This window comes from Sus scrofa, chromosome 15 (genome assembly GCF_054392235.1).
Source record: "Sus scrofa isolate SSC_HxYL_T2T_F1_AM1 chromosome 15, Sscrofa_HxYL_maternal_Yorkshire_Landrace_v2.0, whole genome shotgun sequence".
Lineage (NCBI taxonomy): Eukaryota > Metazoa > Chordata > Mammalia > Artiodactyla > Suidae > Sus > Sus scrofa.
This window is the reverse complement of record NC_139397.1, coordinates 152,033,184-152,059,716: the sequence shown is the minus strand read 5'-3', so window position 1 is coordinate 152,059,716 and position 26,533 is coordinate 152,033,184. Positions and strand designations below refer to the sequence as shown.

The following is a 26,533-nucleotide window of genomic DNA, read 5'->3' as shown; positions in this document are numbered from 1 at the left end:
TTTTTGGAGTCGGCCTTTGCTCCGCTTGGCCCTGGAGGCAGAGGGGTGATCACAGCTCCCCCCTGTCACCAGTGCTGGCAGCCCCTCGAATGTCACTGAGTCCCCTTCAGCCTGCCCACACCTTGGAAATGGCCCCTCCTTAGACTCTTCTCCATCCCTCAATTTGAGAGGCCTGATCCGGGTGCCCTGACTAGAGGCAGCTCAGCTGATCCCCCAAAGTTGAGGCTTAGGCCCTGGAGTGGGCTCTGCCCTCCCCACGTACTGCCCCCATTGCCACTGGGGCAGGAGGGACCAGACAGCAGGGCTTCCCCAGAACACCACCTTTTCAAATACCCACTTGTGATTTAAAAAAAAGTCCATTTTGACACATTGAGTCTTTATTAGGAAACTGCACCTTCAAGAAGCATCTGGAACACATTTCAGGAGGTTTTCCTACGGAAACCTTCCTCCTGGTTCTCACCGGCTGACCAGGGGTCCTCGCCTCCAGGGCTCATGGTCCTTCCGGAGGAGACACTCAGGGGGCCCCGCTCTGCCTGGACCCCAGGGGCCAACTCGGTTCTGCCATAAGAAATGGGCATGAGGAGTCGGGGCTGGGAGCAAAGCGGATCGGGATCCGTGGAAGCTGGAGGGCCCAGGGCCTTCTTCCTGAGACTAGGGATGTCAGAGGCCCCTCTGGTCCCTGATGGACTCACAGAGGAGCCGCAGGCTGGCCCTCGAGAGAAGCCAGGTCCAAAGGGAGCCGGGAGCTCCCCAAGGCCTCATCGGCGCAGGGGCTGGGCCAGGCTGGACCGAGAACTCCCAATTCGCAGCCCCGTGTCCCCTGACGGAGGCCGTGTCAGAGCGGGGCTGGGCGCTGAGCATCCAGGGCAAGTCCTTCGTTGGCCCCTTGCTCAGGGGGAGTGAGGAGCAAGGAGGTGCCCCAGCTCCGCGAGGGGCCCCAGTCCAGCTCGGGCGGAGGGGGGGCTCCGGGCAGGCTCTCCACCTGCTGGTTCCTCACTCAGGGGCGGCCTGGGAAAAGCCACCAGGGTGCCCAAGAGCCCCTGTGGGCTCCCTTGGGAACCTTCATTCTGACGAAGGGCTTTGTTTGGAAGCAAATCGCCCCCAAGAAACGGGAAATCCCGGCTCTGCCTGCTCGCCTTCCCAGGGAGCCTCGCGACCCTCTCCCAGCCCCCGAGGAGGCAGAAGGACCCTCTCTCCTGGCCCCCAGGCCTCGCCCCCTCCCTTCCTGTGCCTCCAAGGTGCTGCCCCCCCCGGGGGGTGGGTGGCTGACACAGAAAGAGCTGGGTCTCCTTTGTCCCCAGAAGCAGCCTTTGGAAACAAGGCACCAGCATAAGGCTGGGGGCAGGGAGAGCAGACAGCCCACCCACGCTGGCTCCATGTGTCTGAGGCCCAGAGAGGGCCAGCGGCTGGCCGTGGTCACACAGCTGTGGGACAGGCAGAAGCAGCCCCACCGGGGCCGGGTGCTGAGCCCCCTCAAAGCCCTTCGCTCGGTGCCACCCACCCTCTCCAACAGCCTCCACCTCCTGGGCCACTTGGTGTCACCTTCATCTATGTGGCTCCTCTGAGCGCCTCCGTTGGGACACTGCCAGGAGCCCTCCGTGTTCGGAGAGCACGAGTGTTCTCGCCGCACTTCCCCGGCCCCGGGCTCCATCCTCCGAGGCCTCAGACACCCCAGGGCAGGAGGGCTGCCTCTCCCTCCACACAGGCACCCAGAAGCCGGGCCCCGGCGGCAGAGACCACGGCCAGCTGCGCCCAGGCCGAGACCTAGAGGGGACAGTGACCTTGAGCCAATAAACAATCCAAAGTGAAAGGGGACCGTCCCCGGGTGGGGGCTGGGCTGGGCTGGCTCCAGGTGCGCCGAGGAGCAGCTTAGGGCTCCTGGGCAGGCCCGAAGGGCTGAGTCCACTTGGAAACGTCCAGGAAGACGGCCGAGGCCCCGTGGTACAGCCAGAGGCGGGGCAGGGCGCCGTGGCGGATCCAAGCGTCGCGCCCGGGGTCGTAGGCCTCCATCTCCACGTGGTAGTCGCCGTCCATGCCCTGCCAGCGGCCCCCCGTCACGTACAGCGCATCGCCCAGCGGCACCAGCGCGCCGTTCTCATGCAGGCTGTGCAGGGCCTGCACCTGTGGACCGTCAGCGGTCAGTGTCCAGTGGGCGGCGGGAGGTGGTGGCCACGGGGGCCCTCGGGGTGGGGGTGCATGGGGAGAGCACGGCCTGCACTCCACTTGACACCCACGCGGGGCACCTGCACCCCTGTGGCCTGGGGTCTCACCCCGGGACCCTCAGGCCCTCCCTTCAGCGGGGAGGCCCATGCCCCCTCTCCCACCTGTGCTGCCCCCACCTCACTCTCCTAGCCCAGATCTGCTCATGTCTGAAGTTGGGGTGTCAGAGGGGTAGAGGGTGTGGAGACCCAAGCCCGGAGCTGTGTCCCGGGGTGAGGTCTGGGCTGGGTGGCTGGTTCTCAGCTTTTCTTTCTCGGAGGGGACGGATGTGGCCTCACCCTTACAGATGTCCCTGGGGCCTGTCCCTCTGCCCCTGCACCTCTTGCCCCGGCCCGTGGCCCTCAGGGGTGCCCGGGGTGGGGGATGTGGGAAGAGGCTAACAGTTTTCCAGAGGCCAGAGAGATGACAGGGGGACCTTCTGGAAGAGCCTGGGAGGGAAGGGAGGCTTCCGCGTGAAGACAGCAGCGGGCAGGAAACCCCCAGGCCTGGGGAGGACGGAGTGGAGCCCTCGTGGCTGGGACCCCAGACTAGCACCAGGCTGTGGGCCAGGGGGGCCAGGCTGATGGGCCCAGGAGGAAAATGCCAGCCTGGCAGGGCCCGCCCTGCACCTGTTTTGCCGCTGTCACGGGGGCCTCCGGTCAGCTGAGCGCTGACGCCAGGGGACAGCTGTGGTCAGCAGCATCACAGAGGCCCTGCTGGTGCCTGGCTGGCCCAGCATGGGCTCCGGGCACTGCCCCTCCTCTTTCTTGGGAAGAAACATGGAGAAAAGAGCAGACTCTTGAAATGCCCACCTCCCGCTCCCCAGCCCAATGGAGGACGGAGGGAGAAGCAGCCCTGGGGGTGGGGGGAACGGGGTGCCAGGGACAGGCTGCTCCTCCCCCACCGCTTAGCACACCCCTCCCTGGCTTGACCACCCCCAGGGCTGGGAGACTCACTCCCTCTCAGGCCGACACCAGGAAGGAAGCACTTTCTGAGTCCACTGGGGTCCCTGAGCGCCCCCCCACTGAGCAGGTTTTGCCCCTTGAGGACGAGGACAGGCCACCGTGTACTGGGGACAGAGCATCTACGGTGGCCAGTAGCCCTGGTCCTTGGCTCAGGCATCCTCATGCTTGGCCTGGGCTCTGGGCCCTGGTGTCTTCACCTCTTGGTGACACCCCCAGGCCCTGCCGTCCCCAGGCCTGCTCTCTACGGAGTCGGGGGGTCCTGACGGGGGGCAAGGCTGAGGCTCACCTTCTGCCACAGGTTGGCCCCGGGGTCGTACACGTAGACTTTCTTGGTGTTGTCTCCCACGAGGTAGAGCGCCCCCTGCAGGGCCGCGCAGCGCGGCGAGGACAGGTACTTGGGGAGGAAGGGGGAGGCGATCACGCTCCACGCGTCTGCAGGGACACAGGCCAGGCCCGGTGTCACCAGGTGGGGTCACCTGCACTCCCACCTGCAGTGGGCGTGGGGCACCTCACTGGGCCTCACTCCCCTCTGGGGGCCTCGTCCTTCCGCGGGGCCTCGGGAGGGGCTGTCAGGCGCCCAGAGGTTTTGGCCTGGCTGCCACCCTACTGCCCACCCCGACGTCTCTGTGCCTCGGCCTCTGTTCCACGGGTCCCCGGGTCAGGTGACCGGGCCCCTGCCTGACTCTGGCTCTAGTCCTGTGGAGTCCTCACACCCACCCTGGAAAGTGGGTCCGTTTTCACCTCCACCGTCCAGAGGATGGACCGGAGGGTGAGAGATGGGCTGGGAGGACTGCCTGGTCGGAGAGAGCCCAGCTGGGGCCCAAAGCCTGGCGCAGAGTCTAGAGCCCAAGCTGGCGCCAGTTCCAGGCAGACAGAGCAGCCAGACAGCCTCGGGCCCCGGGGCTGGGCTTGCTTGTCCCTGCCCGGGGCACTCAGCCCGCAGCCCCCAGACCTCCAGGCAGGGACAGGGCTGGGGCTCTGTGCCAGTGACCCCCTTGGCTTCCTGTCCCCTGAGTCCCCTGCTTGCCCCCACTGTCCATCTCCCGCTGATGAGGCCGTGGCCCTTCGGAGGAGGGCTGCGGCTGCCTCGGCGCCCCCCATCCCGGGCCCCACCCTCCCACTCCCTGGCGTGGGATCCTGGCCACCTGGGCCCTGGCCCTGGCTCACTCCCCCGGCCACGGTGGGAGAGACGGTGCCCGGCCCCGCACCTGCGACGGGGTTGTAGCACTGCAGAGCCAGCGCGTTGTACTTGCAGGCGCTGGAGCCCACCAGGTAGAGGCGGCCCCCGCAGCCGGCCGCCGAGAAGTTGCTGACGTACTTGAGGGCCGGGCTGACGGGCGTCCAGGTGTCCGTGTAGGGGTCGTAGCTCTCCACCTCCACCACGTCCAGCGTGGTACCTGCGGGGGGTGGGGGTCAGGGCTGCAGGGGCGAGGCCGAGGGCCGGTTGCTGGACACGCGGGCTCTGAGGCTCCAGAGGGGCCGCCGGGATCACGCGGCTGCCCCAGCAGGGGAAGGGACCAAGGAGGATGTGGCCTTGAGAGACAGGTGACATTTTGCAGGGAGGGGCCCCAGGGCCCTGAGAGACGAGGGTGTTTGCCCATGTCCACGTGACCAAGAAGTGGCAAGGGGACGGCGGGCACCTCGACCCGGGGACGCCTGACTCGAGGGTGGATAATGTCGCCTTGCAGCAAAGCCCGGCCACTTCAGAGCCCAGGGTGCTTGGAGAGGTGTCCGTGGGGGTCCCCAGCAGGCTGCCACCCCCAGGCCTCCCTTCCCTGGGAAGGAAGACATCAGTCTGAGGGGACCTCCAGCAGCCCCCTGCCCAGCACCAGATGGCTTGGATGTGACAATGACACCGAGCAGCTTGGGGTGGGAGGGCCACCTGCTCTCGCCGGAGCCCATCCGGCCTCTGAGAGCCACCTTGGGCTTGGGCCCTGTGTGTTCCTTCTACTCTTGGCATCTGGGAGTGGCCTCAGGGCCAGCGTGTCACCTGCAGAGCCCTTGGGAAACTCGCTCAGCCACTCACATTTCATGTCTCACTTGTCCCCTAACCATTTGCGACCCTGGGACGCTAGCTCTAGGGGGTAAGGCGGTTAAGGTGGGCCCTGTGCCGAGGCTGTGGACATGGTGGGGACAAAGGTGACATCAAAGGGATGTCGCCACGGAGGTGACCCCAAGCTGAGGGCCGAGGCCAAGGTTCTGGGACGGGAGTGGTCGTCCCTGTTGCCAGGCAGAGGCTCAGCTGTCCCTTCGGGGGCTGACTCTGTCCTGCTCTCTGTGTCCCCAGAGTGCATGGACCCAGCCTGGAGCTGGCTACCGAGGCTCGTGCCCGGGCCTCGGCTCGGGACGCCCCGGGAGCAGGTGGCCCGGGTGTGGGGTCCGGAGGCTCCCAGGCCGCAGAGGGGCGGGCAGGGGGCTGGAAGGAGCAGGAGGCCCCGGGGCAGGAGCCTTACCGCCGATGGCATAGATCTCCCCGTTGAGCGCGGCGCTGGCGTGGTTCGTGCGGGCCTTCCGCATGGGCGCCACGGGCCTCCAGGCCGCCTCCTTCAGCGGGAAGCACCAGGCCTGCGTCGTGGACCAGGTGTCCGTCTTGGTGCCCCGAGAGCCCCCTGCCAGGAGAGGCTCTGTCCACTCGGGCGCTCACCCCCTGGGGTCTCCAAGGGTCCTGTCCCCTGCTCCCCGTGCCAGGCCTCTGCTGCGGGACCCTGAGCCGGCGGGACTGGGGTGGGACAGTCTAGTCGTGTGACCCGGACAGGCCTCTCCACGCCCCATAAACACGGGGCCAAGACTGGTGGTTTCAAACCTCCGTCAGATCTTGTGGGGACCCCCAGCTTCTAAGACATAAAAGAGCAGAGTGAACCCCCGCCCCCAGGTCACACAGTTCCTTCTGGGGACACCCTGGCCCCCGGGGGAGGAGGAGGAGTAGCAGCAGGCCCCCCGGAGCGGCCACGGCAGGCAGAACACCGAGTGCCTCCCCGCAGCCTCGGGCGGACCCGTGGGTTTTAAATCTCTGTTTTGACGTCCCAGAAAGGTCTGGAAGAGTCTCCACCAAACTGTCAGGGATGCCACGGGGGGTGGGGGGGTGCAGAGTTAGCTCTCACGGAACTGCCTCCAGCGTTCAGGTCTGGGAGCGGATAAGCTGCTGGGGACGAGGCTCCAAGGCGGGACCCCTGCCCACCTGTCACATAGACGTCGTTGTTCAGGGCCGCCAGGGAGAAGCCCCACTTGTGGTAGTCGGGGAAGTCGGGGAGCGCCATCCACCTCTCTGGGGAAGACAGAGGGCGCTCAGGGTGGCTGGGCTCCCTGCTGTGGCCTCCCCTCCCCCTTTTCCACTCCAGGGGTGCAGAAATGTCCCCTCCCTGGCAGGAAGGTCAGGGGCGGGACTCAGCTCGCACAGTGTGGGGGTGGAGAGCGACCCCTGGCGGGGTAGGGTCCCACGCGGCCTGGGTACCCTGCAGGCCACCGCCAAGCCAGGCTCCCCACATACCCACACTGGACACGTGTTTGCTATGCCCAGGGCTGCGGGGAGGGGAGCGGACCCAGGCTTGCCGTGGGCAGAGCGGGTCCAGCTCCCAGCTCTCCTGCACCGCGACATGGCCTTGGATGAACCCCAAGCTCAGTTTCTTCATCTGTAGAATGGGGGCAAGTCCTGCCTCCCCAGAGGGTGTAGCAGCTCAGGAGCCATGTCTGTACATGGCAGCTGCTCAGCTGATGGTGGCTGTTAAAATGACTGTCCCTAACGTGAGCGACAGAGTCATGCACCCAGGCTGCACCTGCCATCATGAAGCTCCTTGAGGAGCACTGAAGCAGGAGGTGAGAGAGGGCTTTGAGGAGTGGCTCAGCGGAAACGAATCTGACTAGTATCCAAGAGCATGCAAGTTCGATCCCTGGCCTCACTCAGTAGGTTAAGGATCTGGCGTTGCCGTGAGCTGTGGTGTAGGTCGCAGACGCAGCTCAGATCTGGTGTGGCTGTGGCTGTGGTGTAGGCTGGTGGCTACAGCTCCAATTAGACCCCTGGCCTGGGAACCTCCATATACTGTAGGTTCAGCTCTAAAAAGACCAAAAAAAAAAAAAAAAAAAAAAAAAAAAAGCTTTGAAAAAACCCAGATGAGACAATTATCCTGGGAAAGCTTAACTCCTATAAATGGACCCGCGTTGGGTGTCTGCGCACAGCTGAGAGAGCTGGGCCCGGGGTGTCCCCAGGAAGACTGCTTACTGTTTACAGTAGTTTCCGACCTTGCTGGGCAGCTGCCCGCTGGGCCAGGACTGTGTGTGTCCCTGACTCATGTCTGTGTCTGTGCAGGGTGGGGACTGCCCCGCGGTCACCAGGCCTTTGCCCGCCAGTGTGCCCCCTGCCACCCTCCCCCCGGGGTCGGAGGGACAGCTGCTCCCAGGCTCATCTCCTGACGTCAGCCCCAAATCCCCTCTCGTCAGCCCCTGACCTGGGACAGCCGGCCTTGGCCTTCCTGGAGCCCGCCAGCCGCTGACACCACGGGGGTGGTGGCCACCTGCCCGGCGGCCCCAGGACAGCAGCCAGGGCATCAGTGCTTTCCAAAGGGCCTCTCGGAGCCTGTGTGACCCCCCCCACCCTGCTGCCTCTGTCCCCTCTTTCCCAGGGGAATGTGATGGGAGTCTGGTCCCACCCACAGGCCTGGCCCCCCCTTTCTGCTGGCTCCTCATTACAACTGCTCAAGGAGCCCATCCCGCCGATGAAGAAACTGAAGCTCCAGAAGGGGAGCTGAGCTGCTCGAAAGGGAGTTCCCATTGTGGCTCAGTGGGTTAAGAACCCAACTAGTAGCCATGAGGAGGCAGGGTTCAATTCCGGGCCTCACTCAGTGGGTTAAGGATTCAGTGTTGTCGTGAACTGCATTGTATGTCACAGATATGGCTCGGATCCGGTGTTGCTGTGGCTGTGGTGTAGGCCAGCAGTTACAACTCCGATTTGCTCCCTAGCCTGGAAACTTCCATATGCCACAGGTGCTGCCCTAAAAAGAAAAAAAAAAAAGAACCCATGGGGCTGACCCAGACCCTGAGCCCTCACCCCAGGCAGCCCGCACTCCCAACCCCCTGTTCTCCCCCAGGGCTGAGGCCCCACTGGGTCCAGGGTGGGGACACTAAGAAGCAGCTGGCCAGACCGCCCGTGCCACTCAGGCTGGCGGCCACCTTCCCACCCAATGCAGCAGGACGGTAGAACCCTCCACCCCTGGCCCCAGGGAGCAAAAAACCAAAGTCGGGGCCTGGAGCTGGAGAGAGAGGGGCCACAGTGCCCCCCACACTCAGCCTTCTCTCCCCTGCCAGGGCCCCTGGTTCCCCTGCAGCCCCCCATGCGCTGTGAGGACAGTGGACACAGGCGGGCCCCTGTTATCTGGGCATCTCGCTGGCTCCACCTGCAGAGTGGACACAAGTGGCTCATGTCAGGATGCAGGGACAGAGGGTCTGAGCTCTGGGGGCCCGCTGCGGGGGGTACTCACGGGCCTTGGTGTCGTAGAAGGCGAAGTTCCCGGGCTGGGGGGCCAGCTCCTCGGCGCCCTCCTCCTCCTCCAGCGCCCGCCCGCCCACCACCACCAGAACCTCCTCCAGCTTCTGCGGGAGGGCCAGCAGCGCCTGCAGAGCCAGGAGGGCTGGGGTCAGGGTCAGAGGCGGGGGCAGACTGTCTGCTCCATGCCGTTTTCAGAGGCAGGTGATGACCTGGGTGTTGGGGGCAGTGTGGGTCCAGAGTGTGGCCCCGAGTCAGTGCACATGCATGGGGTGGGGTGGGCTTGAGTGCGTACACACACACACACACACACACACACACACGCTGTGGTTGCTGTGGGCTGGTGAGGGCAGCGAGCACCAGCGCTGGGACAGGTGGAGTGGCAGGTCCTTGTGTGCCCAAGCCTGAGACCTGCTCCCCTCCCAGCAGCCCTTGCACACATTTTGGAATCATTCCTGCACCACCTTCGCAACCAAACCCCAGGCCCTGCGTGCCCAATCCCCCGCCTAAGCCCCCTCCCTGCCCCCATGAGTCCAGCTCCCCTGGGCTAGCCGGAAGCAGGTGGCACTAGGACAGCCTTGGCCCGGCAGGAAATGCTGGAATGTTTCCATTCTCGTGGGTAAGTAACCACGGCCTGGAGCTCCAGGGCTCCGGGGTCCCCTGCCTCTCTGACCCGCCCTTGAACTTCCAGACTTCCGGCCACCAGCGATTATGGGGAGACCGCATGCCGGGTGAGGCCCCCAGCTGGCTCCAGCACGAGGCCCACTGGGTGCCTGGTGGTGCCCAGGGGTGTCTGGCTGTGCAGCAACTGGTATTTGCCACCTCACCCACTGCTGCTGGCCTGAGCCGTGGCTTTGTCCCCAGACGTGGCTCCTAAGAAGTCCTTCTGAGCAAGGCCTGAGCAGGCTGCTTGGCAGCGGACAGACGCCAGCTCCTTGTCTCTGTCACACCCTGGCCTGTCACTTCGCTAGGACCTGCCGGCCCGCCAGGCCCCCTGCCAGCAGATAGGAAATTGCACCCCATAAACGCTGCGGGCAGGTGGTGGCCGGCTGCCCTGCCCGTCCGTGCCCCCTGCCTGCCTGCACACACACTGTGTAGTCTTCCTGGATTATTTCCCTCCTGCTAAGCTCGGATTCTTCCTCTAAAGCCCAGCTCAGTTGCTGCCTCCTCTGGAGAGCTCTCTTCGACAGCCCGCCTCCCAGGATGCCCCAGCTCAGCCCTGGCCTTTCTTGCTGCCTTGGGTGTGTTTGCAGGCGTGTCCCCGCCAAGCTGTGAGCTCCTTCAACACGGGGTTGGGGAGTTCCCGTTGTGGCTCAGCAGTAACGAACCCGACTAGTATCCATGAGGACTCAGGTTCGATCCCTGGCCTCGCTCAGTGGTTTAAGGATCTGGCATTGCCGTGGGCTGTGGTGTAGGTCTCAGAAGGGGCTCAGACCCCGCGTTGCTGTAGCTGTGGTGTAGGCTGGTGGCTGCAGCTCTCGTTCAACCCCTAGCCTGGAAACCACCAAGTGCTGCGGGTACGGCCCTGAAAAGACAAAAAAAAAAAAAAAAAAAAGTCACTCCTGGGTTCCCTCAGCCTTCGCGGCCAGGGTATGGCACACACGAGGGCATAACCTGCAATTGGGGGATAATCTGTGACCCCCTCAGGCAATCAGCCCAAGAGAGGCAGAGTCCCAAGGTTGGGGACATCTTGGGGACACCTGCTTCAAGTGTCTCCCTGCCCAGTCTCTGGGGCTCCTCCCCCCACTCCCCGCCCCTCACTCACCGCCTCGTGGCCCTGGGACAAGGCCTCCCGACAGGCCTCTGACTCCCGGATCAGCGGCTCTGTGGCCAGCAGCTGCTGCACGTGGGGTCTGGGCACGGCGTCCAAGTGCACCAGGCCCAGCAACTCCGGCAGGTGGGCTGCCCGGGCCTGGGAGTCATGGCGCACCCAGCGCAGCAGGGCCTCCAGCCGGCTTTGCTCCGGCTGTACCTGCAGCAGGTCGCTGGCCAGACAAGTGGCCAGGCGCTCCTGGGACAGCTGCAGGAACTCATCCTCGCGAGCCACGGCCTCAAAGTTCTCCCGCAGGAAGGCCCAGGCCTTGGCAGCCACGCCCAGCAGCCCCTGCTGCTCCCCGAACTCGCAGATGCCCAGGCAGTTGGTGGCGTCCAGCTGCTGCTGCAGGTAGCGGCCACAGACCTTCTGCACGGCGGGGAAGTGCAGGCGCGCGGCCGTGCGGGTCAGCGCCTCCACGTTGGCCTGGGTGATGGTCAGCCGGCCCGTGTACACGAAGTCCACCAGCTGCGCCACCACGGCGGGCTCCACGTCCCGCAGCTCCACGCGCGCCGAGAAGCTCTCGGCAAAGTCGCCGGCGAACATGGCGTGGAAGTAGGGGCTGCTCAGCGCCAGGAGGCCCCGGTGGCAGGGCAGCTCCCGGCCGCCCACCAGCAGCGTGACGTCGGCCAGCTTGGGCTGGAAGCGCAGCCGCTGCAGCCCGTCCAGCATGTCCTGGGCGTGCGAGGGCAGGTGGAAGTCCAGGTCGTCCACGTTGCGCACCATGACTGCACGAGGGGTCTCCGCGCACTCCTAGGACCAGAGTGAGCAGGGTCAGCCGGGGGACAGTCTCGTCTGCCCGAGTCACCTGTCCGTCTGCCCATCTGTCTTCCTCTCCGACCCCAAGGAGCCCTGGCTGAGCATCACCTGTGTGTGAAATGCCTTATCCAGCCTCACACCTAAGCCAGCCTCACAGCCCCGGGGTCTTTCCCGTGCTACGGAGGAGGGGAGGCTCAGAGAGGGCAGGCAATCGGGGCAGGACGGACCAGCACCAGAGTCCAAGCCTCTGCCACCGCCCCCGAAGCCTGGTCCATGCAGATCTCTGAGCTGGAGGGTGGGGATTCCTGCATGCCCCCCCCCCCCAAGTGGCTTCCTCTGCTCCCAGGTCCCATGGCACTGGGGAGGGCATCGGTGTTTGAATAGTTTCTGCCCCGTGGATCCTCAGTGGCGTGGTTCTGTGGAACAGCAAAAAAGCCTCATGTCGCCTGTCCCAGACCCCACGGCTTGGACGTGGAAGAGTCAGGCTTGGGGGCCCAGGTCCTGAACCCCCAGGCTACAGGTTGCTGGGGAGCTTGGTAAGGACCAGCAGGGAAAGGAAATTTTCTGGGAGGCAATCGCAGTTCAGACGCCTGATTCAGCAAATCCAGTTCTGGGCTCATTTCTTTACGTGCCTATTTCTTTATGATCTTCTGCTATTTTTGCTGTAAAAAAACTGCCCTGGAGAAGTTCCGCACACATGCTCTCCCCTGAAGGACCAGCGCGGAAAGAAGCTGCACCCCAGAAGCGGTGTCCGCCAGGGGGCGCCTTCGGAGCCACCGAAGGGAAGGCCAGCGCAGAAAGCCTGGGAAGTCAGGGCCCCAAAGTGACAAAGCCCCATAAAGAGAACTGTGCTCTGCAGTCGCCCCAGGGCAGGCGTGTGGGTGGTGGGAGTCTGAGCAGAGAGGTACCCGAGGAACCCAGCTCTGCCCGGGCCCCGGCCAGCGTCCATCCTGCCAGACCCCCTCCCAGCGAGGCCCTCCCCGGGGAGCGCAGGAGATTAGTCAGGCGGCCGCCACCCCAGAGGCCTCGCATTCCCGTCATTGCTGTGTTCCTCCTGGCCGGCAGCTGCAGCGAGGGGCTGGCGGGCCGGGCGCGCTGGCCATCCTCCCGTGAGGCCTCAGGTTGTCCGCTGACACCTGCAGCCCCGCAGTCTTGGCCTGAGTGAGGGGATTCTGGAGGCTCTCGGAGCCTCCACCGGGTGCCCGCCCAGGCCAGGAGTGGGAGAGCAGCGGGGGCAGGACAGCAAAGGGCCTGAACCAGCTCTGGCCCCGGCCCGGAGGCTGCGGCCCTGGCCGCAGTCAGAGGTGTGGTCCAGCTTCCCCCCATCGCCACCCTGTCCTCTTCTCCAACCATGGCGTGGAAGGAAGCGCCCCTATGCACCCCCACCCCACCCTGAGGGGCCTGGCTTGCCCAAGGCACGCAGCTCTGAGACCGCCAAGCCCCAGGGCTCCCGCTGTAACCCACCCTCCCTGCTTGGCCCCACCCAGTCCTCTCCTCCCGCTTCCGTCCGCCCCTGACCCTACCTCTCTCTCTCGGCACCTGGACCTCCTCTCAGGACTCAGGCTAGAGAACAGGACTGCCCAGCCGACAAGGCAGCGCGGAAGGCCTGCTGGGATGTGACTGGGCAGACAGGGCTGGGCTGGGCTGGGCAGCCACGTGGGGACGCAGGGGTATTTTTAGCCTCTGTCGGCATGGGGTGGGGGGGAGGATGGCCAGTGGGGGAGGGAGAGGGTGACAGCTCCTCCCTGGCTGTCCTCTCTGAAAGCCCACACAGGAGCCTCCTGTGACCCCTGGGCCAAGACAGGTGGCAGCAGGCATTCCTGGGCCTGGGCGAGTCTGGGCTCCCCTCCCAGTGGTGTTGGGCCAGGGGCTGGGGTGCCGCTCCCCAAACCTCTGTCTCTGAGCTGGGGATGCAGGGGCCCCACGGAGGTCCCGGTTTAGGGCCTGGACATCGTGAGGGCACAGATACCAGCTTCCCTGTGGTTGCTGACAGATGCCCACGTGGCTTCTTAGTCTCTGCCAAGTGGGAAGAAGAGATTGTCATGAAGAAATGCAGGTTGCTCCGCAAAGACTTTCAAAACCTGGGCTGTCTGGTGGCAGGGAGTCTCAGTGGTAAAAGCTGGTGACAGGGACATGAAATCCCAAGGCTCTGTCCCTCTGCCCTTGGCCTTGGGCCTGCCTGTTGTTTCATCGTGCATGCATGCCAAAGACGCTGAGAAATGCGGCAGCGGCAGCTCACGGCCTCCCCGGAGGCTGGGTTCAGTCCCAGGGGAATCCCCCCACGTGGGTCTCCTCAGGGCTTCTGACCGAGTCTGGGGTTGCGCCTGGGGCTGAAAGGGCATCTCTCCTGTCAGTGGTCAGAGTGCAGCTTCCCAGCCCGGGGCTGGCGGGATGCAGGAGAGAAGCCGCAGCTGGGTGGGGCCTGGGTGAGGGGTCCACCTGTCAGCCGCTTCTTCCTGTGTCCACTGGGGCCTTAGGAATAAGCATTTGCCAGGTGCTGGGACACGGAGGGGCCAGGCGGGCCAAGGCTGACAGAGGCCCCCCGACGCCCACTAGGGCCTGGCTGGATGCTCTTGGGGTGCAGGGAGGCCCGGGGGCCCAGCGGACAGCCCTCATTCCTGGCAAGGTTAGGTAATTGCCCAGGGTGTCAGGGTGTCATGACAGCTCTGCTCCAGGACAGATGGCTCCTGCCCCTCCTGCTTCTGGTCCTGCTCCCGGCCGGGTGCGGTTGTGAGCTGACGGGAAGGCACGGGCGTTACAGAACCATTACAGCCCAGCTGGTTACCTGTTCCCAAGGCGCTTCTATACTCTGCTCACGGATCACATACTTTCTTCCCCAGCCCAGCCCTGTCGTAGCCCAGCCCAGCTCAGCCCAGACCAGCCCGGTCATAGCCCCAGCAGCCCAGCCCAACCCAGGCCAGTCCAGCCATAGCCCAGCCCAGCCCAGCCCAGCCAGCCCAAGGTTCTTCCCTGGCCCTAGAGCCCTAGGACTCTCCCCATAGCCTTAGGCATCAGCTTCACCCCCGGGGGGCCTCATGGATGTCCCCAACTCTCTGTGTCCAGGGCCATCTGGGGAGGGTGCTGGAGCAGGAACAGAGGCTTTGCGCTGGCCTCCCATCCCCCACCTCATCTGCAGGCAGAACGCAAAGGGTTCCTGCATTAGTGCATTCCCGCACTCAGACTCGGGCTGGAGGAAATGAGGACAGGGGACTCTGACGGCAGGCCACTGTCACAGGGAGCTGACTCCCCGTGGGCACGGCACGGTGTGCCAAGAATGGAGGCCCTACAGGGACCCAGCGCCTCGGATGACAGGTCAGTTTGGGAAACTCGAAACCAGGGGCTCAACCGCTTCTCATCATCAGATTGCTAACGAGTGGTGCCGTTTTTAAAAATACGCTGCTTGCTTCTTTTCATGATGATAAAAATAACACTGTCATGGCGGAAAGTTTGGAAAACACAGACTATAAAGCAGAAACTGCCACTGGTAGAAAATCCCGCACCAGCATGCTGAGCTCCCCTCCCGTCTCCCGCCCGCAGCTGCGGAGGGACCGCGGTGCGTGCTGGGTCTGGTCTTATCATTGGAGAGTCTATCGCGGGCATTTCTGATGTGGGTCGTCTTTGAAAATACGATTTTTAATTCCACCATAATGAGGACTTTTAAGACGGTGGAAGTGGAGCTCCCACCTTGGTGGCTCAGCAGGTTAAGGACCCAAAGGGGACTCCGTGAGGATGCAGGTTCGATCCCTGGCCTCGCTCGGTGGGTTAAGGATCCAGGGATGCCATGAGCTGTGGTGTAGGTCGCAGATGCGGCTCGGATCTGGCGTGGCTATGGCCGTGGCGTAGGCCGGCGGCTACAGCTCCGATGCGACCCCTCGCCTGGGAACCTCCATGGGCTGCTGACAGTGCGGCCTTAAAAAGGAAAAAGAAGAAGGAGAAGGAGGAGGAAAAAGAGGAGGAGGAGGAGGAGGTGGACGTGACACTAGTCGCTTCTGTTAATGGACCCGCAGACTGTGCCCCGTTTTGGACTAGGGTAGCTAGAGCAGTGTCGCCCCAGTAATAAGTCCCCCAGAATAGAGTCAGAGAGTGCCATCACGGACTTAAAGCATGTGTCACCTTTACAGCTCGATGCGAGAACCCAGGGTGGCCCAGCTCGGGTGAGTGAGGCACCTTCTCCAGCAGGAGGTCTCTCCCCCTGGCCTGGTGCCATCAAGGCCCCGCACGACCAGGCCCGCCCACCCCTCAGCGGTGATTCATGGATTTCTCTGCTCCCAGTATTTTTATTCCGTCTGCCATTTATTTGGGGCTTGGGACCATGAGGTCATACATTTTTCCCCCGAATAGTTACCAGCGTCCTCAGGGCTATTATTAACGTCTTCTTTCCTCTGTGGATTTGCGATGATACCTTTATTTTGAGAGCAGCGTCTTCTGAGTGGAGTGTCTCTGCTTCCTCTCTCCCGGTCTGTGCAAGTAACTGCAGACCTTGTTTGATGGACTTTTGCTCTATAGTTTTGACGTCTTCATGTCTGAAATGAAAGTCTCTTCGTTGCTGGTCTATTTAAAATGCTCTGGTCTGTTGTACCTGTTATCTGCTGCTGCATAACAAATAACCCCGAAAATCTAGCCTCTTCAAACAACAAGCATTTACTATCCCACAGTGTCATGGCTCTGGGAGTGCTCCAGGGGATGGCTCTGCCTCAGGAGCTGTCCTTAGCTGGCTCCAAGGGGCCACCAGACTGCAGTCATCTGAAGGCTGGACTGGGGCGGGGGGGGCCCACGCGGACCCAACATGGCAGCTGGTGCCCCCAAAAAGAAGACGGCAACCAGCACAGGAGTCCCCCATCCCCTGCGTGGAGGCGCTCTCTGGCTTCTGCTGCGTTCTCAGCGACCACGTGGGGGGCCCCACCGGACGTGACCTCCAGGAGGTGGGGGCCTTCTTGTAGGCAGACCCCCACAGCTGGCTTTGTTCGTGGTTTCATTCAAAATAACTTAAGAGTCATTCAAAAAAAAGAGACAAGTTTGACTCTGTCCACCCCTGTGCGTGGCCATGGGAAGGGCTTACGTCGTCACCGTATTTATTCCGGTCCTGAGGCAAAGGTGACATTCCTCTTCCTTCATGTTTGTCTCACACGTTTATGGCCCAGGCTCCCTTTCTCCAGCATTTTCCCGACTCGTCTGGAAGCCCCTGGTTTGGTTTTGTGCCTGGTCCTCTCGCTGGAGTCTGCAGCCTCAGGACCTCTAGGCAGGGGCTCCAGGGTCCTCAGTGAATTCTTGACGACTGGACGACAGGGTTACGGGAACCAAGCCAGGCCAGGCCCTGTCTTCTGCAGGGGACACCTGCTGCCCACGAGTGAGCTGCTAGTGGGCCGGGAGGGTCCCAGGTCCTTGAGCCTCAGAATCTCCTGGAATGTCTTTTAAAATAAGCCAGATTTGGAGTTCTCTGGTGGCTCAGTAGATTAAGGATCCAGCATTGTCACTCTTGTGACTCAGGTTTGATCCCTGGCCCTGGGAAACTTCCGCATGCTGTGGGCAAGGCAAACAAAACAAAACAAAACAAAACCCAAAAAACAAAAAAACCAAACCCCAGCTTTCTCAGGCCCAGCCCAGGCCCAGCCAGGGCCTGGAGCCTCGGATCTGGGGGCGGCTCTTCGGGTACCATGTTTTATAAGAAGGGCACCCGCCCCAGAGGCAGGGGTCGGCAGAAGGGCCTCTGGGGACCTCCCGTGAGTGCCCAGCAGAGAAGCCCTCTTCCACCGTCCAGGCCTAAGGCCCAGGTCTGAGCCCCCGCCTCAGCTGTCACCTGGCAGCCCACCCTGAGCCAGTCCTCTTGGGACTTGGATGCTCATGGGCCACTCCCAGCCGGCCTTGGCCCAGCCCCTCCACTGGGAAAAGGAGGCTTGGAGGCCACAGACGGACGTGGCCAAGGTCACAGCAAGTGGGCGAGCTGACCCCCTGCTAAGTGCTCTCCTGAGCGCCTCTGGCCAGCAGGTTACCTCTGAGGCTGGGTTCTGCCACCCACCCCGCTCCCAGCTGCCCCGTGGTGAGGCCCTTGGAACCACTGTGTCCTGAGGGTGACACACAGGGAGGGAGACTTCAGTGTGCCCAGCCTCTTCTGACCCCACCTCGGGCTCACCCCAGCCCACCGGACCTGCACCCCGCCAGCAGAAGCACCCTGGGAACGGGCTCTTGTCTGGCCCCCAAAGGTTAAGAGTTTGGAGGCCAAAAGCCGGGTCTTCAGAATGCTTGCGGCTGCCAGGAGTCAGCGCCCTCTCGTCAGAACCGGCTCCTTAAAATACCGACACAGGCAGCCAGTGTCACTGTTGCCCCAGGACAGTGACACCCCCGAGTCCTCCCTCACCAGGTCCCTGGGCGTGGACAGGACAACACTACACCCATTTCACAGATGAGGAAGTGGAGGCTCTGTGGGGCTAAGGATGCTGCCTTGGGCACCTCAGCCGAGCTGAGCTGAGGACTGGGGTCTGGGTGCCCACCTGGAGGGCCGGCTCTGGACACGGGTGTCCCACCACTCTCTGTGGGCACAGGCTAACGTGTGTGAGCAGAAGGCCGGCCAGGAATGGGGGTCTTTGTTTAGCAAACTGACACCCAGTATCACCTGGCTGAGGGAACTAGAGCCAGTGCCAGCACCTCGCCCTGCTCCCCCAAACTTTCTATCGTCCCTGTGACCTCAGGCCAGCCACCTGGCAGGACCCTCTGTTCCATCCCACAGCTTGCCAGCTGCCCTCCAAGCTCTGCAGGCGGGTGGGGACGCTGCAAGAGACCCCTGTCCCAAGGCGGTTGGCTTCAGGGAGGCGGGGGCCTGTGGAAGATTCTGGAAACCACTTCCGCACACACTGCCTATTGGGGCCATCGGGCAGCGGCAGGACACCTCTCCCCTCAGGCGCCCAGACTCTGCGCCCGCCCCACCTTGGGCCCCCAACGGGCTGCCATGGGGGCTGGGAACGAGCCGCATCCCTCGACCAGCCGTTCAGGGTCCGCCCCCAGCCGCCTGTTCATGCGACACTCTGCACACCTGGAGGCCTGGGGAGGGGGGCATCCGTTTCCTGCCCTTGGTCCCTCGTGGAGAAGGCGTGGGGCGGTGGCTGGTGACCACAAGCAGTGGCCGCACCTCAGTGCCTTCCAGCCTGCACGTCCCCTCTGGGCCCAGTGGCCCACCTTTGAGGGTGGGGCGCCAGCACCCTCTGTCCAGAGTCCCGTAACCACCACTTTTCTGGAAAATGTTCCTTATGTCCCTGCTTTCATGAGCCTGCAGGCGGGGCCCTGCGTGGCCTCGGACCGTGTGGCCTGGAAGGGGCAATGCTGGTCGGCTGGGGGCCGGAGCCCCGCAGGGAGCTCTCCTTCAGGGAACCAGACCTCCGGACCACCCTGGGCGGGGGGGGCACCAGAGAGGCCGGGAGCCGAACACGTGTCTGTCAGCAGGTGGCTGCGTGTGACCACCGCACAGGGCAGGCGGGGCCACCTCCCTGACCCGGAGGATCAGGAGGGCAGTCTGGTCCGACAGGAAGCCTCCTGCCCATTCAGTCCTGCGGCCTCCAGCTCCCCCCACTGACAGGTGGGGAACGGGGGCTGGAGAGGATGGGGCAGGGCCACGGTCACTAGAAGGAACCCAGGCAGACCAGCAGAGGGTAGACAGGCTGGGGATGTGGCCAGAGCCACCGGCGCCAGAGGGACTGAGGGCGAGAACATCCAGGTGATTCAGTGGACACTGGAAGGAGGGCCACCAGGGAACACAGGCTGGCATCATGGTGCCCGAGGGAGGACAGGGCTGAGACGGCAAGTCATCCAACTTCAGGGCTGACGGGGACACTGGGAGTCCCTCAGCTGAGGAGGGACCTGTCAGGGGCAGGGCTGGAGGGGGCAGCTAGCACACTGGGCATCAGCTGGCCTGACCTCAGGGGTCCCCTGGCCACCAGGTGGGTGAAAAGGAAAAGAGAAGAGAAAGCCAAGACCCCCCCCAAAGCCCCCTCTGGAGGCAGGCAGGCTGGGGCCTCTCTCACTCCCCAAAGCTGAACATCTCGGCTTCTTTCTCCTTCCAGAAGGCGAAACTCCGGTCGATGTAGCCACAGATGTCCTCGCTATTGAAGCTGCCCCGCTGGGGGCCCGACCGCAGCCTCTGTGCTGTGGGCTCAGAGCCACTACTGGGGACTGTGGCGTGGGGCAGGGGCCCGAGCGGGGTCAGGCCCGACTTGCGGCCAGGCTCCGGGTCCCAGGCTGGACCACGGCTGGAGCCAAAGAAGCGGGCTTTGATATCCTCGAAGCCGTCGGTCCAGGCACGGCGGCCAGCGGCCACCTCGTCGGTCACGGCCTTGTGGAAGGCGCGGGCGGCTTCCCAGCCGTGGGCGCCCAGGTGCTCAAAGACCTCGAAGCAGAGCAGGTGGCGCATCTTGCGTTCCTCGGCCGGCAGGTCGCACTCCAGGAGCTGGAAGTAGCCCAGCATGAAGAGGTCCAGCGTGAGGCTGCTGTAGGGCACGGGTGCCCCGTCCACGTGGGGCAGGAACTGCTCCGGGGACAGGGGGCCGCGGGGTCGCCGGCTCAGCCGCCGCAGCTGCCGGGTGGGCACGTGGGCCAGGATGGCCTTCCAGTTGCCCAGCAGGTGGGCGATGGCGCTGCGCTGCTGCCACAGGTGGCCCAGCCGCGGGCTCTCGCTGGGCGGCGGGGCGGGCAGCCGAGGGCCCCTGGCCGCCTCCTGCCCCAGCGGCCCCGCGGGCCGGGCCTCCAGGGTCCTGCAGGCTGCCGTCTTGAGAGCCGGCCTGTAGGCCGACTTCTTCCAGTGGCCGAGGAAGAGCATGACGATGCGTTCCTTGCGGAGGCTGGCCAGCTCGGGGCCCGGCGCGGCGCCCGCCTCCGACGGGGCCTCCTCGCAGCTGATGCCCGAATCGCTGGCCTCCTCTGTGTCACCTGGCCCGGGCTCCCCTCCACGGGGCGGCAGGGGGACGGGCCAGCAGCCTCTTGAGCACGGCCCGGGCTGGGCCCCCAGCTCACAGGGGCCAGGGCCTGGGGTGCAGGGCCGGCCTGACTCGAAGTTGCCTCGAAGGGTCTGCACAGACACCCCACACTCCTGGATTTCGCGCTGGGCCTCACTCCGCGGGGGGCTGGCCAGGGCCTCCCTGGGGACCTCCCTGGGGACCTCCTGGGGGGGCCTCTCCTCACCCTGCACCAGCCCGTTCACGCCCTTCAGCAGCAGGGACAAGCTGCGCACCAGCCGGGCCACGTGGCTGCACCAGAAGGGCAGGGGCTGCCCGCCTGCTGAGGGCCCTGCCGAGCGCTCGGGCTGGGCCTCGAGGGTGCGGGCCTCCTCGCCCTCTGGTCCGGGCACCCCGGGAAGGAAGTGGCTGTTGACGGTGATGCTGACCAGGGGCGCGGGCAGCAGGGCCTGCAGCTCGGCCGCCAGCCGGCCCAGCTCGCTCTGGTACTCCTGGCAGCGGCGCCGCAGCTGCAGGTCGGCGATCTGCTTCTCCAGGTACACCAGGTCATCCTCGGTCAGCAGCTCCCCGAAGGGGCCCAGGATGGCCTGGTGGGTCTGCGAGTACCGCCAGGCCGCCTGCTCTGGGGGGCCTGCGCCGCCACCGTCGTCCTGGGCACAGGGAGAGCAGGTCAGTGGGGCACGGCGGGGGCGAGGGGGTGGGTTCCTGCCGGCCACAAGCTCCCCTTGGGTGGCCTGGCCCCTGTGTCCCCTGGGGCCCTGGCCCAGCCCCTGGACACTCGCTGGCCCTGTCCTGGGCCCCAGGGCCAAGCTGGAGGCTCAGGGCTGTCACCACCCTGTGAGGGCCCAGTCTTCCCCTCAGGAGGGGCAGGTGCCTCTGCTCTGCCCCCCCCCCCCGCCCCAGTTTTCCTCATCTCCTTATTTCAAAGAGTCTCTCCTCAGAGCCTCCTGGGGTGGGACAGCAGCCCAGGCGCTCAGCTCTGCGTCTGTCCAGGGTGTGGCCAACTTCACCCAAAGCACCAGGCCCTCGGGGCTCCCCTGGCACCAGGATACAGCCCCCACCACCGGTGCTCAGGTTTTGTGGCGGAGACAGACACACAGAGGACCCTGAGCTGGGCTCCCTGGCCGTGCGGCTCTGCGCCCCCTGGTTACCCCTCAGAGACCCTGAGGGACGCCCTGCAGGCCCACCCCACCCCACAGCGGGGGGGAGTGGGCAGCCACCTGGTTACCGAGGGTCCCGGGATTGTCTGTGCCAGGTGGCACTCTGCGGGAAGACGTTCTGGTTCCTGTCCCAGGAGGCCCGGGGCCGGGAAGCAGAGGCTGGGGGAGCAGCGGCTGTGCTGGGCCGTGTCCCGCCCACAAGGGTCAGGCAGCCTATGGCCGGGCTGTGACCAAGCCAATCCCTTGGCCCCTTCTCTCCCCGAGTTGTTCCCAGACCCTCAGCCCTGCCCCAAGGTCAGACGCTAAAGGGCTTCCCGGCTGTGGCAGGAGGCTCCCGCCTGCCCCTGCCCTGCTCCACCCTCAACCCCATGGGGTCCATCCCTGACCGCGAGGACAGGCTGGGCTGTTGTAGCAGTGCTGTCCAACGCTTCTGTGATGATGGGACAGTGTGTCGAAACACGCCACAGCCACTAGCCACATGCGACTGCAGAAATGAAGGCCAGCTACCTGAGGGGCGGGCTTTTACTTTTTCCATTTTTTTGGCTGCTGCAGGTGTGCGCAGTGGCTTGATGTGGGATCTCAGTTCCCAGACCAGCAGTGAGGAAAGCGCTGAATCCTAACCACTAGACCACCAGGGAACTCCCATGGGGGGTTACTTTTATTTCGCCTAAATGAAATAGCCCCCTCGGCATTACTGCATTGACAGAGCTGCTCTAGACCGAGTGCTGCAGGCTACACCAGACAGCACTGTATCCCTCTAGGGTAAGACTCTGGAACAAGTGTCCACACCACAGCCAGAGGAAGCCTGGTAAAGTCCGGGTCAGATCACAGCCTTTCCCTGCTCAGACCCTCAAGGGCTCCCCAGAGGTCCTGTAGTATCTGCCCGTCCCCTCTCTGACCTCGCCTCTGCCCACAGCCCTCATGCGCTCCACTCCAGCAGCACTGGCCTCCTCCTGCTCCTGCCTTGGGCCAGCCCACTCACGCCTCGGTACCTTCGCACTTGCCGTTCCCTCTGCTTGTCCCACATTCCCTCAGGGCTCCCTCTCCTTTCCTTCTGCCGCCCCCCCCCCCCCCCCCCGCCACCGCATCGAATAGGCCCCGCCCCTTCTTACTGCCCGGATTTCCTCCACAGCCCTCGGACCCACACTCCCCGCCCCCGCCCAGCCAGCACAGGGGCCCAATCACCCCGTCTTCCCTGCTGGAACATAAGGGGGCAGGGCCGGTCCCTTTCAATGTCTAGAACAGCGCCGGGAACACGGCAGGCACAGGATACGAATCTTAGATCAAAGAACATGTGGGGACCACACCCAGTGCCAGCGAATGGGCACCGCTCACAGCCCTCTGATCGGTTCCACTTCGTCGTCTGGCCGGAGAAGCTGAGGCCCCAGAGGGACACGCAGCCGGATAACCCGGTTTCAGGACTCGAGGTGTGGGCTCAGGGCCCCGACCTTCCATGTCCACCCATCAGTCCAAAGCCACCTGCTCCACTGCCCCTGCCTCGGCCCTCAGCACTCTGGGCCCACCCCGGCCAGCCCCACCTCCCTCCCACCGGGCCCCGCCCACTTCCCACAACGCCCCGCCCTCAAGCCCTCCTGCCCCGCCCTCCCCGCCGGGCCCCGCCCCTTTCCAGGCCCCGCCCCTGTCCCTGCCGGGCCCCACCTGGGCCTCAGGCGCTGAAGCTACGCTCAGGCGCGCCTGCAGCTTCCGCACCATCACCTGCCGCTTCCACTCGGGGATGGGCCGGCCGCGCTCATCCCGCGTGGGCACCAGCCCGTCGAGGTCGCCCGAGGGCAGCCCATCCAGCGGCAGCGCGACTAAGCTGTCCGGAGCGCCCCCCGCCGCCGTCTCCGCCCTCTGTGTGGACGCAAGCAGGTCGTTCAAGGCACCTAAGGGACTCTGGGCCGCAACGATGGGGAGGGCCACCTGGGAGGAGCACAGCCAAGGGAGGAGGGGCGGTGGAGGGTGACTAGGGAGGGCGGAGGAGCCGACCACGAAAGGCACTCCCAGTCTGGTGAGGGTGAGTCCTAGGAGGGCAGGAACCCCGGAGTCCCCTGTAGGACTCAGGTATGTGCGGGAAAAGTCTCTGGCTGAGCGAAACAACCAGAGATTCCTCTTCTCTTGTATAAATGGCAGAGAAGAGGTGGCCCTGAGCATGCCACCTGGATGGGCAAACTCGTTTGGGGAACAATTGCAGAGACAAAGTCTGGTGGCCAATTCTGGGCTGCAGGACTTGTCAGAGCCTTTAATGTGCTGTGTGCACCATAACTCTACAAGGGTGCAGCACTGTGCAGCATTTCCCAAACTCCCGCACAGAACGTCTTGGCTTAGCGTCTGCAGAACCTGTTCAGGGAAGGGGCGGGCTGGATTTAGATGGGGCTGGTGCCCAGCAAGAGGAGTAGAAAGATGAGTGGGCCACTGGGAGCCCCCGGAGGAGGAGGACAGCAGTGGGCGCCTCCCCATGGACGGATGCTTCCCTGTACCATGACAGCAGCTTCTGAAGGGGGCGTGAAGCACCCCTGAGTTCAGAGGTCAGGGTGAAGGGCTTGGGTCGCTGGGATCCCCCTGGGACCAGAGATGGGCCCACGTCTACTATGAGGGGGAGACAAGTTGCTCATGGCCTTGCAGTTCCCGTCTCTCAGAAGCTAGGTGTGCCGTCCGGAGCCAGCCAGTCACCTGTGACATCCTGACAACCTCCTGCAAGGAGGGGCCGACTGCCCCCAACGCGGCCTGGCTGGGGTTCACGGAGAACGTGGCGCAAGGCCGGCTGGGCTTTGAGACTGGCTGGGGGAGAAGGGACGTGGCAGGTGCTCACCGTGGGGATGGCCATGGCACAGGTGGTGGCCCTTGGCGGTGCTGCACGGGCGGTCTCCTCTCCTGGAAGAGGCTGGTCAGGCTGGCCGGGCCAGGCTGGGCTGAGAAACGCTACAGCGGGAAGGAAGGGGGACCTGCAGTCAGAGAGGCCGGGCGGCGGGGCGGGAGCAGAAGACCCTGGACCTGGGGCAGAGCCAACCTTCCTTTTTTTTTTTTTTTTTTTTTTTTTTTTTTTTTGTCTTTTTAGCGCTGCGCCCGCGGCATATGGAGGTTCCCAGGCTAGGGGTCCAATTGGAGCTGCAGCTGCCGGCCTGCACCACAGCCACAGCCACGCCAGATCCTCATAGACACTATATCGGGTTCTTAACTCACTGAGCCACAGCAGGAACTCCAGAACCAGCCTTCCTGAAGGATCCCTGGACTTGGAGCCAAAGCCCCAACCAGTCCCCCTACCAAGTGCCCTGGGGGCTGGGCAAGCTCATTTATCCTGGGGTACCAGGGGCCTCGAGGGGACCCACTCCAAGCCAGCATTTTACCCCCCATCTCGTCCCATGACCACCCCCCCAGCCCCTCCTGAAAGGAGCTAGAAGGGGCGTAGGGTTCAATTGTCTGGGGTCCTAAGGCAGCCTCATCAAACCACAGACCTGTCCTGTAGTTCCTGTTGTGGCTCCATGGTTAACGAAACCAACTAGCATCCATGAGGACGTGGGTTCGATCCCTGGCCTCGCCCAGTGGGTTAAGGGTCCGGTGTTGCTGTGAGCTGTGGTGTAGGTTCACAGACTCGGCTTGGATCTGGTGTTGCTGTGGCTGTGGTGTAGGCCGGTGGCAATAGCTCCGGTTCAGCCCGTAGCCTGGGAACCTCCATATGCCACAGGTGCGGCCCTAAAAAGACAAACAAAACAAAACTAAACCACGGACCTGCCCCTCCCTCCACTACACACCCCGCTACGTGCCACTAACTACAACCATTCCATGAAGTGATGCCCGCTGACATTCCATTCCGCTTTCTTTTTTTTTTCAAAGGCTGCATCCATGAAACTGAATCCGAGCTGCAGCTGTGACCTCTGCCCCAGCTGCTGCAACACCAGATCCTTTAACCCACGGTGCGGGGCTGGGGATGGAACCCACACCTCCCTACCCAAGCTTCTGCAGTCAGATTTCTCTCTCTCTCTCTCTTTTTTTTTTTTTTTTTTTTTTTTGCTTTTTAGGGCCACACCCAAAGCATATGGAGGTTCCCAGGCTAGAGGTCAAATCGGAGCTACAGCTTCTGGCCTACAGGCTCACGTCACAGCCACAGCAACACAGGATCCGAGCTGTGTCTGCGACCTACACCAGAGCTCATGGCAAGGCCTGATCCTTAACACACTGAGCAAGGCCAGGGATAGAACCTGAGATCTCATGGTTCCTAGTCGGATTCATTTCTGCGGCACCAGAACAGGAACTCCTGCAGTCAGGTTCTTAAACCACTGTGCCACAGTGGGAACTCCCACTCCCTTTCATGTTGACAAATGCTGGTCACAGTCCCCTGACGGGGGCGGGGCAGCAGCCCCCTGCTGGTGGAAGACCGATTCCCTGCCCCCTACCGCAACCTCAGGCAACAGCGGCGGACTCGGAAGACACCTTCGGACCCACCCTTTCATCGACCTCCCCACAGAGAAGGGCTGAGGCTGCCTGGGTCCCACAGGCACGAGGGGCAGGCCCTGGGGGCTCAGAGTTCAAGAGATGCCCAAGGGCTGGGCAGGAGGCTGTTTCCCTGTGATGGTGAAACGTGTTCATCCTTCTTTTCCAAAGGCAATACGAGGCGTTCCCCTTGTGGCTCAGTGGAAACGACCCCATCATAGCAACCATGAGGATGCGGGTTCCATCCCCGGCCCCGCTCAGTGGGTTAAGTATCTGGCGTTGCCACAAACTGTGGCATCGGTGACAGATGTGGCTCGGATCGGGCGTTGCTGTGGCTGGGGTACAGGCCGGCAGCTGTAGTGCTGAGTCGATCCCTAGCCTGGGAACCTCCATATGGGGCAGGTGAGGCCCTAAAAAAAAAGGCAACAAGACAAGAAAGGCATCCTTGAAGAGCTGGGGGCTGCGTCCTGGGAAGGGGTGGCCCCAACCCTGTCCCCAGTGTCCTGTGTGCCCAGCCCCCCAGCATCTGCTGCTCCCCGCCTCCCCCAGGCCCCTCAGAGGTGAGGCCAGCAGGGCCCAACCCCAGCAGCCCCGGCCCAGGCCAGTCCTCTCCGGAGACGTGTACTCACAGCTGGGATTCCTGAGACCTGGGCCCCCCCTTCTTCCGTCCTCCAGGGAGTGCCCTGCAGCCGACAGTGGAGGTGGGGGGAACGGAGGGGGCGGGGGTGTCATCAAGAGCGGCACCTGGGGTGGACAGGCCTGGTCAGTGGGGGGCCCAGGGGGCCTCAGCT

The 26,533-nt window shown here is 63.8% G+C and overlaps 2 protein-coding genes across 5 annotated transcripts in view; both read right to left on the bottom strand.

The window, feature by feature from the left end:
• Positions 1 to 359: 359 nt before the first annotated feature.
• KLHL30 (kelch like family member 30) lies at positions 360 to 12,972 on the bottom strand. 4 transcript variants are annotated; one of them, XM_021075350.2, is made up of 8 exons: positions 12,736 to 12,972; positions 10,406 to 11,206; positions 8,636 to 8,768; positions 6,343 to 6,429; positions 5,618 to 5,773; positions 4,373 to 4,561; positions 3,451 to 3,596; positions 360 to 2,121 (listed from the first exon to the last, which is right to left on the bottom strand). In XM_021075350.2, the coding sequence occupies exons 2-8, from the start codon at positions 11,177 to 11,179 to the stop codon at positions 1,870 to 1,872; spliced, it is 1,737 nt and encodes a 578-aa protein (XP_020931009.1). In that variant the 5' UTR covers positions 11,180 to 11,206; positions 12,736 to 12,972; the 3' UTR covers positions 360 to 1,869. The 4 variants fall into 4 exon arrangements, with proteins under 4 accessions (XP_020931009.1, XP_020931011.1, XP_020931010.1 ...); XM_021075352.2 differs by having other exon boundaries at positions 4,483 to 4,561; positions 12,736 to 12,865; XM_021075351.2 differs by lacking the exon at positions 5,618 to 5,773 and having other exon boundaries at positions 12,736 to 12,865.
• A 2,518-nt stretch (positions 12,973 to 15,490) lies between these two features.
• The window catches only part of ESPNL (espin like), a 31,078-nt gene continuing 20,035 nt past the window's right edge, over positions 15,491 to 26,533 (bottom strand). The window contains exons 6-9 of the mRNA XM_021074968.2: positions 26,372 to 26,486; positions 24,124 to 24,233; positions 22,971 to 23,165; positions 15,491 to 20,801 (exon numbers count right to left, since the gene is read on the bottom strand). Of these exons, the coding sequence (XP_020930627.1) occupies positions 19,221 to 20,801; positions 22,971 to 23,165; positions 24,124 to 24,233; positions 26,372 to 26,486 (2,001 nt within the window). The 3' untranslated portion in view covers positions 15,491 to 19,220. The remainder of the gene's footprint in view (positions 20,802 to 22,970; positions 23,166 to 24,123; positions 24,234 to 26,371; positions 26,487 to 26,533) is intronic.